This window comes from Centrocercus urophasianus, unplaced genomic scaffold (genome assembly GCF_019232065.1).
Source record: "Centrocercus urophasianus isolate 14NV4802_14NV808 unplaced genomic scaffold, USGS_Curo_1.0 seq_13, whole genome shotgun sequence".
NCBI lineage: Eukaryota > Metazoa > Chordata > Aves > Galliformes > Phasianidae > Centrocercus > Centrocercus urophasianus.
Window position 1 is genome coordinate 13,670,728 of NW_024884475.1, and position 13,271 is coordinate 13,683,998.

The following is a 13,271-nucleotide window of genomic DNA, read 5'->3' on the forward strand; positions in this document are numbered from 1 at the left end:
CACAAAGATAAAAAGAACAGAACAGTTTATTACATGCCAGCTTACTGCTGTTTATCAGCTAGAAACAAATCTAAGTAGATCAACTGAGGATATCAGAGAATAGATTTGCGTTAAAGAAAATTAACTCCATCAGTCAAAGTCAAATTGAAAAAAAAACCTTTAGTAAATGGATTTGACACTAAATGCAACCACCATGCTCCAGAACCTTAGAGAAAAGCTAAGTGACAATCAGAACACCTTTGGCAGGCTGAGATCAGGCCAAACTTAAGTGAAAATGAGATAAAATTGGTTGCCTCTCTACGACTTTCTGACCACTCAAAAATGCGAACTTGTGTCCTGAGTAGACCCTGCAGAGGTCACTATGGAGAGCCACACACATACAGACCAAAGTCAAGGCAAAGCCCACCCTCAGCAGGCAAAGGATTCCCTTCCTACTACCAAGCGTCAAGCCAGCTGGCAACGTCTCCTTCTTCGTGCTGTTCCCTTGGAGGGCCAGGGAAACAAGCAGATAGGATGCACGACAAAAAGCAGGAAGATTAATGCTGCAGGAACCTAAGAGAGAGCACACCTTCAAGGCCATTTATAAGTATGAGGCAGCTGGTTTCAGTGGTGCTATGCCCAGCTACATGAGGCCTGAATTTTGTTCCCAGTGGCAAGCAGAGGTATGTCTGATGCTCTGATATGAAGTCGAAATTGACTTAACTGTCAGATCCTAGGCCTCATCCACCCAGCACTGAAGAAACTGCAAGAATTGTGCTGACTTCATCCATTTTAATCTCCCATGAGATACTCGGTTTGAAATACAAAATGGTGGTCCCAGCTACTTAGAAAAAACAGAATCTGTAAAGTGCTTTTGAAATAACCAGATTTTACATCAGCAGAACAATACTATCTCTGTTCTTATTGATGTTGTTTTACTGATGAAAAAACAGAAGCACATAGGACTAAATCATTGACACAGAATAGATGTTGAGGTGATGAAAGAATGTATCTCCTGAAAAAAAATTCTGTGCTGTGTTTTCTTTTTTCCTCTCTGTGAAACTGATGAAACACCTTTAATAATAAGGATTGGCATTTGAGACTCATGCTTATACAACAGTATGACTTTGTCCCTTCCAAGGTCTGGCACAATATAAAAACATATAAAGAAAACAATATTTTTTTTTTCTTCATGACATTTCTTTATAGAGATTTGGAGCTGTCAGCTTGAATTGCCCAAGTCAGAAATACAAAGGGAAAAAGATTAGTCGGTGTTAGAAATTCAATAAGCAAAAAGCTCTTGTAATAGATTTTGGCTTTTCTAATGCTTTCTAAAAACAGTCCAAACATTTCTTCATGTCAAGGAGTTTGACATTACATCTTCACAACCCAGAGAAGTTTGTACATTTTAAAAACAGAATTTAGACTGAGATTCTGCAAATCCAAACATTCAACCACAGAAATGGTGCTCATCAGGAGGCTGAAAGAAAGCAAATCTTGAAGAGCAAGAGTTGACCCTCTTGTGAATGCCACAGCTCAGTGAATGCCACAGCAGGGAGAGAGGAATAGGAATCCAAATGGAATTAAATAGATCTTTGCAAGCCTCATGCTGAGAATTGTTATTTCCATATGTGTACAGTGGCACAAGCTGCCAGATCAGGATCATAATGCTTTTTTCCCCCTCTTTCAATCAGTATCAACTGCTAGAGTCATGAGGGCATTAGTGGGATGGGTTGTTCCCACCCTGCCAAGGCACAGGACCCCACTGCAGTCCAGCTGAACCTCACCCATGGGCTGGTGTCTCAGCTTGGCCTGAGCCCATCCCACACGTGTTCCTAGTGCCCAGAGCTGGGGGTGCCACTGTGCTGCTCCCTGCTGGGTTTGTGGGATGGGCAAGATCCTGCTCTGCCACCCCATAGGAGCCCATGCCATGCCGAGATTCAGGGAGCAGCCAGCTCTTGCCTGATGCATACACCTACACAAAATGTGGAGCTGCAGAAAATCAAGCCCAGAAACTAGAAACACAGGAACTGTGCGGCTGCCTTCTGGGTATATAAGCTGGGCTGAGAGAGGGTCAGCTTGGTTGGAGCTGGCATTTCTGAGAGGCATGATGGGGGCCATGAAGCATTATTCTGTCTTCTACATAAGCACAAGTCTTTCTTTCAATGAATTACAGAATTTAAATTTTATCTTATTTCAGTGCTTCAGACTGTTCGGAGCTGTCTTTCTAACATGCACATCCTTTTGTCTCACAGACAGAGGTTAATCTCATTGAAAATCAAGTTGTTATTTACAGATTTGATTTAATCAGGCAGAAGTATAATTAAAAATGTGCTATTACCCAAAAGCAGACATTACATAAATTTCATTCTATTTTTCACTCTTCCTGGCTCCCATCTCTGGAATCTGACATTAACCACAACAAACACAAAAATGGATAAAACAAGCCAAATTCCCCTTTCTCTATTCCAGTGTAAATGTGAGAGTAATGCTGTTGAAGTAATCACTTTGGGGTAGAATCACTCCATGAGACCAGGATTTTCTCTGAACAGCCACTAATTGTCAGGAAACTGTTGAGCTTGAGGCCAGATTTTTATCTTGTGTGTTGACAAGTCCCATGTAAGGGCACTGGCATGGATGGGACCTCTGAGGTGCACACAGTGGGACAGCCTGGCAATCCCAGAGGTTGGGGACACCTGCTAACATGTCCTGTGTTCGGAGATATCACTCAGCCTGTCTTCTGGCATTTTGAAAAAGCATATAAGGCTTCAGTGCCCTGGTGCTATTTTCAAAATGCATTAATTTCTCAGAAGGTTGAGCCTCATTGATTTACATTAAGTTTCAAGCTTTCACATGCTTGAAAATGCCTCTATCATTTCTGTAGGTGAGACACAGTCTCCTGAGACCTACACCTTTGTGAGATTCAACTTCACAGCCATCACCTCTCCCTCAAGTTGCACTTAATGAAGTTCCATTTTGAGGTTCTCCCTTTGGTATTCCTGAGGGGTCCAAAACTGAACAGAGTACTTGAGATGTGACCTTGCCAGTGCTCAGTACAGTCCCTGCTCCTGCTGGCAACACTATTTCAGATGCAAGCCAGGACGCCGTTGATCTTCCTGGCAATATGGACACACTGCTAGGTCATGTTTTGCTGAGAGTCAACCAACATCCCAAGGTCTATTTCTTCCATACAGTCTTCCTGTCTTAACGGCCAGAAACTGCAGCAAAGGTAGTTCCACACAAATTTTATATGTGCGCAGGAACTTCTTTACAGTGAGGTGACGGAGCACTGGAACAGGCTGCCCAGGGAGGTCGTGGAGTCTCCCTTTCTGGAGGTGTTCAAGACCTGCCTGGACACCTACTTGTGTGACCTGGTGTAGGGAACCTGCTTTGGCAGGCAGGTTGGACTCAATGATCTCTGGAGGTCCATTCCAACCCCTACCATTCTGTGATTCTGTGATTCTGTAATTCCAGACACTCTGCCCCAAGCCTGTAGCGTTGCCTGGGGTTGTTGTGGCCAAAGTGCAGGACCCAGCATTTGATTTTATTGAACTTCATCCCACTGGTGTCAGCTTGGAGATCCACCCTGTCCAGATCCCTCTGCAGGACCTTCCTATCCCCAAGCAGATCAACAGTCCCTCCCAACTTGCTGTCATCTGCAAACTGACTGAGAATGAACTCAATCTCCTCAACTAGGACATCTGTAAAGACAATGAACAGGAGAGGCCCCAGTACTGACCCCTGGGGAACACTGGTCGTGACCAGTTGCCAGCTGGATTGAACTCCATTCACCACATGTCTCTGAGCTTGGACATTCAGCCAGTTCTTAACCCAGAAAGGAGTGTACCCATCCAAGCCATGGGCTGCCAGCTTCTCTAGGAGAATACTGATGGAGACAGTGCCAAAGGCTTTGCTGAAGTCTAAGTAGACCACGTCAGCAGCATTTCCCTCATCTACCAGGCATCCTTCCTTCCCTCATCCACTCAATCATAGAAGGAGATCGGGTTGGTCAAGCAGGACCTGTCTTTCATGAACCCTTGCTGGCTGGGCCTGATTCCCCAGTTGTCTTGTACATGCCATGTGATCTCTCTCAAAGATGATGTGTTCCATAACCTTACCTGGCACTGATGTCAGGCTGACAGGCCTGTAGTTCCCCAGATCTTGGATACAGGAGGCACAGTTGCAGACCAAAAGAAACTGACTTAACTTCTCAGCTGTCAGTCAAGACAACTTCTGTCAGATTTTATTTACCTCCTTGCATTTTCTGGTACACTTCGTACCAGCCCTCACGTGAAAACTCCCCCAGGTGAGGCAGTTTATCTCACTGATAAATGCCTTTATCATATTCTAGGGCATTTTCTGTAAAAATGACCTTGTAAATAATAAGAATGGATGGATTTCAAGTGAGAGACTGAGGAATAAAATGAATCCCACTGCTTTGATATTTTGAAAATCAAACAAATTGAACTTCTGGGATCGACTATAAACTCTTTATTTTTTGTGAAGGCATTAAGACATGGTTGAAGAATCTGACCACATTCAACATAGTTAGGAGGGAGACTGTTTAAACATGACTGAGTGCACACTGAAGCAAATCAGACCATTAAATGTCAGCACTGCTAATAAGGCCTTTATGGATTGTTTTCTCAGAAATATTTAGCTAATGTTCTTTTCCACCGGCTGATCCCTCTGGGCACCATCAGTCATTCTGGGACTAGCAATCACAAGTTCAGACAGCTCGGAAAGTTTCAGGTCACTCTCCCTCTCTTAAGGGAAACAAAGACAACAGAAAACTATGTGAAGATTGATGGCTGTATAGCTAACTCACAGAGTGTGGCAATGGCCAGCTGTGGACCTGATGTGTACACCCCACAGCAGGGATACTGTGATGGTAGTGATGGTAGTGATGTGAGGTCTTAAGAGCCTCTGCTATCTGAGAGGCACAGATGCACTCACTGCTGTGTTTTGCACTACTACATCATTGTGAATTTTGCAGATAAGAAAGGACCAAGAGTATTAATATTTCTCATCTACACCTTTTTGCACAAAGAAGTTAAATATATCTTTCCATCCTACTCAGATGCCTGTGTACTTGTACTGGAAGTGAACTCAAAGCTAGCAAGGAAACATAAAAGTAAGAATACAGCCAAGATAGCTTGTGACTAACAACCACTGGCTTTTGACCCAGTTTTTATTTGTAGAAGATTGATGAGAAATCTCTTATGATTGTTTCAGAACAATGCCAATTAGTAAATTTAAAAATTAAGATGTGCATAGCTGGGTAAGGGAGGAAGATTAGATCATATACCAAGAAGTCTCAAGACTGGGAATTTGCTATAATTCCTTAATTCTTAAACTTGAAAATGTTAATGAGTACAATCTGAGTATATTGGTAATGCATTGAGATTTCCTAGAAACTTGAGGATACAGATCCTCAGTCCAGCGTGTAGCTTCAATAGGAATGTAATACGTGGAATATCTTGTCATGGTAGATCTGTCATGTCAGCAGATCTGCAACAACATATCAGAATAACTTTTAGAATACTTTCCTGACATTAAAAGAATGAGATGATCTTTCACGTTCATACACAAGGGCAATGACTCTGCTACTTATGCAATATAAAAGGTGATGAAACAACTGCATGTGCCACCCTCACTTACAAACGCTGTTCCAGAAATCACCTCACATTAGAAGGGATAAGCGTGTCTGTAGTCTTCCAGTGAAAGCTTTGGCATGTGTTCATGCTCTGATTTGGTACCTATTGAAAAGCCACTTTCTAAACTTGGAAGAACATTCTAATCCTTTGTTCATATCATTCTCTTTATTATCTTTGGTGCTGGCTTCAGTGAAGATAATTGTAATTGTTTTTAACATGAATAACATCTGCTTGTTCTGATTTTTGCTATTTGGATAAAAAAGTGAACTTCTCAAGTGTTGTTTTTCCTTGAATAAACATTATTTGGCACATATAAATGACATTGTTTCCTATTCCAACTTACAGACAAAAGTGTATGTTTTTGGAAAGGACAACTAGAAAAAAAGAAGAAAGTCTAATATATGACTCATTTTCTGCCTAACATTTAACTCTATGTGATCAAGTATTGCACTGGAACATAGGTGACTCCTGAAAAAAGAATCTGGGAAGTCTTACTCTACCTTCTAACTCCGTGAGTCTCGGTGAACTGAAAATTCTAATTTTGGCCTCCTCATTCAGCCTGAAATTCCAAAAGCATGGCCTTAAGTCATTGTTCACCTTCAGACTAACAGTTTATTTTTTAAAGCAACAACCAGGAACAAGGAGGCATGGGTTCAATGCTGTACATCCTCTCTTGGTCTGAGGTGATTCACACTTCCCAAGAGGCTGCTGCAATAAAGTAGAGACGCATCCTTCACTCCTCCTTTTAAAACACAATCATTATGTGTGAAGAAATATAAGAGCCAGAAGTCAAGGCCAAAACAGGTCCTGATTCTGTGGCCTATCACATGGCTTCCCAAAGGTCATTTGTTTGGGGACCACTGTTGGAATTAGCCTTCTGTATTTCCCCTAAGCCTAAATTTTGGACTTTGAACATAATCATCTGAACCTTATTACCATTTTCACCTAATCTCATCTCTATTACCTTCCTACAGTCCCACTATTTTGGTTCACAGCCCCATTTTTCTTAAGAACCTCCACCCCAGTGCTGGAAAGTTTTCCTGTTCTTTATTTTCCAACACCTATGTGCCTTTCCCTGGCCAAACTCACTCTCAAACCACAATGTCCCTCTAAGGTACATCCTTATCCCAACAACCCTGTTCTCCCTGCCTTCCCCAAATGATTTTTTCCCAGAGCCCTAGAAGGAACACATGTCCCAGGCTAATTTATTTCCCATAGAGAGATGAGAAGAACAGCAGGAGAGATATGGGAACTGGAGACAGCTTCACACAACAGTGGGTTACTGGCCAGCCAATGACAGGAGCAACTGTGTGACAGCTCTTGTTGTGTTTTGTCAAAGATCTTGGACAGCAAAACCAGCAGTTGTGGAAATTGTTTCTGCTTGGCTGATGCACAACACAGTGTGGGAACATCTAGCCTACTGATTCAGGCTTTGATCTGGCAAAGTGTATATTTTGTTCCCATCCTTGGTCCTTAGGTCGTGTCTGCTTCTCATCCGTCAGCTCTGTGTAAGATGCATAGGCAGTCTTAGGCTTCAGTTCCACCAAGCTTCTCCCTCCTGGCCACGTTATTAAATTGTGCCTCTTTGCAGACAGCTTTGCAGTCCCTGATTTAAGTCCCATGAAAATCCATGAGCTCTCTTTGAGCACACCCAGTAGTATATCAAGCAAACATTGCTGTAAAGTTTGTGCTTATAGTTAACTACTGCCTTGGAGTCATCATTTGCTGTTCTCCTCTAATGCTGCACATTCATATGTTAATTCACTCTTGGAAACTGTTGTGCCTGCCTGCACTGTAAGCATTTATCAAATGACAGCAAAATTAGTAGTTTGGTTTCTGCCAATTTGATATAAGATGTTTAATATGAAAAGCAGAATATAAATCACTGAAGATAATTTTGGAGCATCGCTTACTTCTCTTCAATAATCTTTTCATTCTTTTTTCTTCATTGCATCAATATCAAGATGCAGCCTCTCATTTCCTACTCTTGGTAAAGAGTGTGGATGTGGAAGTGCTGGTCTTTTTCCCTGCTGAATAGTTTTGGTCATGTCATTTATCACAGCATGGCCGTGGAGATAACATGAACTTTAGGCAGATATGTCCGTTTGGGTTTTCAAGTCAATCAGCAAAGCCAGTTCGTATAACAGAGTAGGGAATGAAAAGCATTTCTATATTGATTCATTTTGTAATAGAATTATGAGTTTGAGAATGAACCTGATTTTCACTGTAAAAAAAATTTTATGGTATTTCACAGATATTTTTTTTAATTCTTGACCCAATTCTTCTCTTTCTCCCCACAGAAACCAGTGGACTTCAATTTGCTTCTGTGCTGTCAGTCGGCTCTGAAGTAATGGACAACTCCAACAAAACCCCCCACAGACATGCTCTGAGAGTCCAGCAAGTGAATTAGAAGAAACAACTCGACTCACAATATCTCACCTGACTCATGACTGAATCTCAGCTAATGCAACGCTAGTTTTGAACACCTTTGTATATCAGGTACTGTAACTCCTCAACACATTTCTGTTTGTGCAGTGTTTTTTTCTTTAACCCCTCAGTATACATTATGCAACAGAGAAATCCAATTCATGGAATTGTTCATCCATCCAACCACAAAATATAATACTTTAATGAATTTTCTTACAAGATATTGTGATATAGCTCATTTCACATGGCAGTCCAGCCCAAGCTTAAAAAGAAAGCCCTGTTAGCACCAGAGCCATAGGACAGTGGTCTGCTCCCATCTGGCCCATTACAGCGAAGTAATGGTGCTGTGGTCGCCAGTGTGCAAGCAAGCAATGAAACTGTAATTCTCTCACTGGTGTCCCTGCTCCAAACTTGGCAAGTTCCTGCTACGGTTAGTCAGGATTTAGATTCATTTGCAAGGACAAGGGCTTCAAAATGAAGAAAAGGTGCATGCTTTTTCCTCACTAGAAAATGTTGCTCCTACTGGCCATCTGAATGGAATCAGAGTATCATCATATACATAAAGTCTTCTTCATATGCACTTTTTCCAGATTCCATGATGTTTGTGTTGCTGTACATCACAAGTTTTGCCATCTACACCAGTGAACAACCACTTCAAAACCAGTTCAAAGGAGAGAACTACCATACCAGATACATCTGCAGTATCCCTGGGTTGCCAGGTCCCGTGGGCCCCCCCGGAGCTAACGGAGCCCCAGGGCCACATGGACGCATTGGTCTTCCAGGAAGAGATGGTAGAGATGGCAGGAAAGGAGAAAAAGGTGAAAAGGGGAGCGCAGGTATTGAATATTTGTGTCAACTAACATAGTAGTGCATCAAAATAAGAGCTTTCATCATTACTATTACACATATACATATGATGAACATGTGTGTGTATGTGCCTGTGTGGGTTTAGTGCGATGCATGCAGTGAGAGAAAGAAAATATCCAGATATATTTTAGATATGTCTAATATGCATATAGTCTAACGTGCAAATAAATGTAATTGCTCAGTCTTCCTATGCACAGATGCTGAACAAAAAGGGGACATTGCCAAGGTATATGTGGAAGCACTGGTGTCAAATAATTAGTTTCATTTGTGTTGTTAGCCAGGAATCAAAGATTGACAAGTTTGTAGGTATAGAATAAAACCACTGAAATAGTAAGTAATATTTAGTGCATGGGCATCACTATATGGGTAACCACACTGCTGTCCTCTACACCAGCAGTACCCATGCCTCTGTCTGCAATGGTTATATAGTTCCTCAGTGTTTAATCAAGGCATATGAAGAAAACTAGGAATATAAAACAAAGAACTCGCAGACTGTGTAGTCCACTGCTCTGTTTCAACTTGCTATTCTTTTCACAAGCTTATTTAGAAGATTCTGAAAGTATTTTTGAAGCATTATGAAATTCTGACCTTGCTTTTCTTGTCTGATCAGATATACCCAGTAGCCTACACATCATTTACTAAGATGATAATAGAAATGATTAACTAAATTAAAATGTTTTTGAAGGTTTAAGAGGAAAAACTGGGCCATTAGGACCAACCGGAGAGAAAGGAGACCAAGGTCAGTCTGGGAAAAAAGGACCAGGAGGACTGATTGGTGCCAAGGGTGAAGTAGGTCCAGCTGGACCACCTGGACCTAAGGGAGATAAAGGAGACCGAGGAGAGCCAGGTGCACCAGGGGTCTGTAAGTGTGGGAAGATAGTGCTGAAATCTGCCTTTTCTGTTGGCATCACCACCAGCTACCCTGAGGAAAGACTACCAATTGTATTCAATAAAGTCCTCTTCAATGAGGGTGAACATTACAACCCTTCCACGGGGAAGTTTATTTGTGCCATCCCAGGGATTTATTATTTTTCTTATGACATCACTTTGGCAAATAAGCACCTTGCGATTGGGCTGGTTCACAACGGGAAGTACCGCATCAAGACATTTGATGCAAACACAGGAAACCACGACGTAGCTTCTGGATCCACTGTGATCTACCTTCAGCCAGAAGATGAAGTATGGCTTGAGATCTTCTACACTGACCAAAACGGTCTCTTTTCAGACCCAACATGGGCAGACAGCTTGTTTTCTGGATTTCTCTTATACGTTGATACAGATTATCTTGATGCTTTGTCAGACGAAGATGAGCTCTGAAGCAGATAATGCCAAATCACAGCCAAACGACAAGCCAGCACATGACTTTATCTAGCCGTGTGTGGGACACAAAGTGGAAAATGAATAACTTGGGAATTTATTTTTGCTTTGACAGGAACCAAATCTGAGTTCAGATGAAGATTCCTAGAATCTGGATTCTTTACCGAACAACAGGGATATCAAAAGGAACTATAATTCATAAAAGACTGCATTGCTTCAGGACAGACTCCTCATGGAAGTTATGTTTACGATACTATTTAAACAAATTTAAGATACTGTACATTGGATTTTATATAAAATATATTAAGTTACAAAGTAGAATTGATATTTTGTATACGATATTAAAGAAAAATTGAACAATTGACAGCAGTATTGTCCTTGGTCATTATGAGACAGGTAATATATTAAAAACAAAGAAAACTTTTTTTTAAAGAGAGGAATAAAATAGAGATGTCTGCTGGACAGGTCAGAAGCATGTTCTCATCTGATATTTACACCAACAAAAGATATTTGTGAGCAGTTAACCTCCTAATATTTCATGAAAATTTCTACCAGCTGAGGACAGCCTAATTGCAGTCCAGAAAGAACAGAATAAAGATATTAAACATACAAAATAATTAAAAGTTGACTGAGCTAAAAATACGTAGATACAATCAGTATTTTAGTGTTTTCAGTGTAAGTGGGCTTGCTATTATTGCAATGTTATTCAATATCTTTTTCAAAAATGTGGAACAAAATATAAACCTGCTGAAAAAAAAAAATGTCAAAAATGTGATAGAACAGTAACAGTAAGGAGAATAAATTATATAGAACAAATGGAGTCGCATCACTTAAGCAGAATTACTTGTACTCTAAGATGGCCAAAAGCAATAAAATAACTTTAGGTTACAGATGAGATGGAAGACTGAATTCAGGAGATCAGTGAACCTGGAAAAGATACAGGGGACATTGTGGATAGTCAGAATATAGGTTGTATATGATCAGTGGCCATTCAATTACAGTACTCATAACGATATAATAATTCATACCGAGTAGTGCTACTTATGAGACTGCTACTTATATTCATGTTTCAAAAACATACTAGAAAACCGGGGGGAAAAAAAGGCTGCAACTCTACTAATGTACTCAGTACATCTAACAACGCCAGTTTATTTTTCTTGTCAATGGAATGGTTAAGAAGTGATGTGCATGATGTCTGGTAGTAGCTGTCACTTCATTCCATCAGACAAGGGCATGGTAAGATCCACTGCTGAGAAACTATAAATTCCCACTGGAAACCAAGAGCACATTTTACTAATGGTAGTAATCAATCATTGTGAAAATTGGCTAGGAGAATCGTGTGTTCTTCAGCATTTAACACCTTGTAGGTCAAGACTGGCCATCTATAACTGCATGTTTAGAGACGTACTTGCTTTGCAAGAAACTACAATCTTGTTTTATTAGTCCAGATTTACAGAACTCTGTTATTTCTAACAGTTATGCAAATAGTTTTCAATGCACTGCAATTACATATGGAATATCAACCTGTGCACCCTGCATCTAATCCCTTATTTTCCCATGCAACAACATACACGCCTTTGAGTACACGGTTGTTACTTATGCAGTGAACAGGTGCAAAGTTCTGCTAACAAATCAAACTGGCAATGCCTGTACAACCCTCATTTTATTTGACAGTGTGGTAGAAGATGAAAGTGGATGTTTTTCCAACTTGGCATCTAATTTATTAGTGTTATACATGCGCTGTTTCTTGTGGAAAATATGGAAGAGAACATTTACAGACTCAGTTTATCACAGTACTGTACAATCATTTACACATCTGCAAGTCTAGCACAAAATGAGTGCAAAATGCTGCCCAATCATCATTCCTACATCAACGATTTATGCCACTTCCTCACAAACAGCACTGTTGATACAAGGCACAGACAGCAGCTCTCAGCAGCGATGTTCCACAGGTCAGAACAGACAATCACTATGCACACATAACGTGCAGGACACATAATTCAACAGATACAGGATTGGACCTACAATACGCATTCTGAAAAAAAAAACAACTAATGAAAGTATTTCATTACATGTTTAATTTACCAAAGTAATATGGAAATAGTTCTACAGCATTTGACTCAACAGAAAGTTTATATTAGGAGATGTAAATTAACTTTATTACTGTGAAGCTTACAGATATTTCAGATCTTCAAAATTAAAAAATTCCTACAGACCATCCTTATGACAGCACAACAGATGTTCTTCAGGCTGTCAGAAACATATTTGATGGTTATAATAAATCTGGACATTTTCAGACAAAACAAAATTTTCACCACTGAATAGAGAAAGAATATGGCATTAAAATGAAAAGTTACTGGTTGCATTTCCAACTAAGAGCAAACTGCTTCCCTGTGATACAAAAATGAATGAAATGTAAGAGATATATTTTAACCATACCTGTGTTGAAAATGACATCATGAGTACAGGCAAACCAAGAGTTATTGCCTCCCTCTGCTTAATAATTTTAAATTTATGTTAGTACAATCATAGAAAAGTCATTTTAGCTTCCCTAAATTTCCCATTTGGATTGTGTAGCTACTTGAACAGTCTGATATTTTGGCACGAACTGTTAAAAACAAGTAATTCTGTTGAATCTTACCTAAAGGTTTCTTGCCTGAAGTTTTTTATTACATGAATGGGCAACATATGTACACAAGTACCACATGTCCCTGCCCTTATTCAGAATCTCAAAACATTTTCCTAAAGTAAATCATAGTTGTTACTGCTATTTTACTCGAAAATAGATCAGCTTTGATGACATGACGTTTCCTTAGACATATTCCCTATGTCTGCATTTGAATTTCTAGTGCAAATACCTTGGGCTGAAGTCTCCCCACTGTTTATGCTATCAGGTGAGGGGATAGGTTGGGTTGGTTTCAAGATGATCTGGAATAACAAAGAATCCCTTTAGGATTAAATCTGACGTTAATTAGGTTTCTACACAGTGTATGTGCCATAGTGGCACATGAAGTTAGGCATCTG

The 13,271-nt window shown here is 40.3% G+C and overlaps 1 protein-coding gene across 3 annotated transcripts in view; it reads left to right on the forward strand.

Moving 5' to 3' along the window:
• C1QTNF7 (C1q and TNF related 7) overlaps positions 1-10,611 on the forward strand; it is a 55,797-nt gene extending 45,186 nt beyond the window's left edge. For 2 of the 3 annotated variants that reach the window (XM_042812089.1, XM_042812090.1), the window contains 3 exons: positions 7,937-8,135; positions 8,654-8,899; positions 9,616-10,611. In XM_042812089.1, coding sequence (XP_042668023.1) covers positions 8,659-8,899; positions 9,616-10,247 — 873 coding nt within the window. In that variant the 5' untranslated portion in view covers positions 7,937-8,135; positions 8,654-8,658 and the 3' untranslated portion in view covers positions 10,248-10,611. The remainder of the gene's footprint in view (positions 1-7,936; positions 8,136-8,653; positions 8,900-9,615) is intronic. The other variant, XM_042812091.1, reaches the window with a different exon arrangement.
• The last annotated feature ends 2,660 nt before the right edge of the window (positions 10,612-13,271 follow it).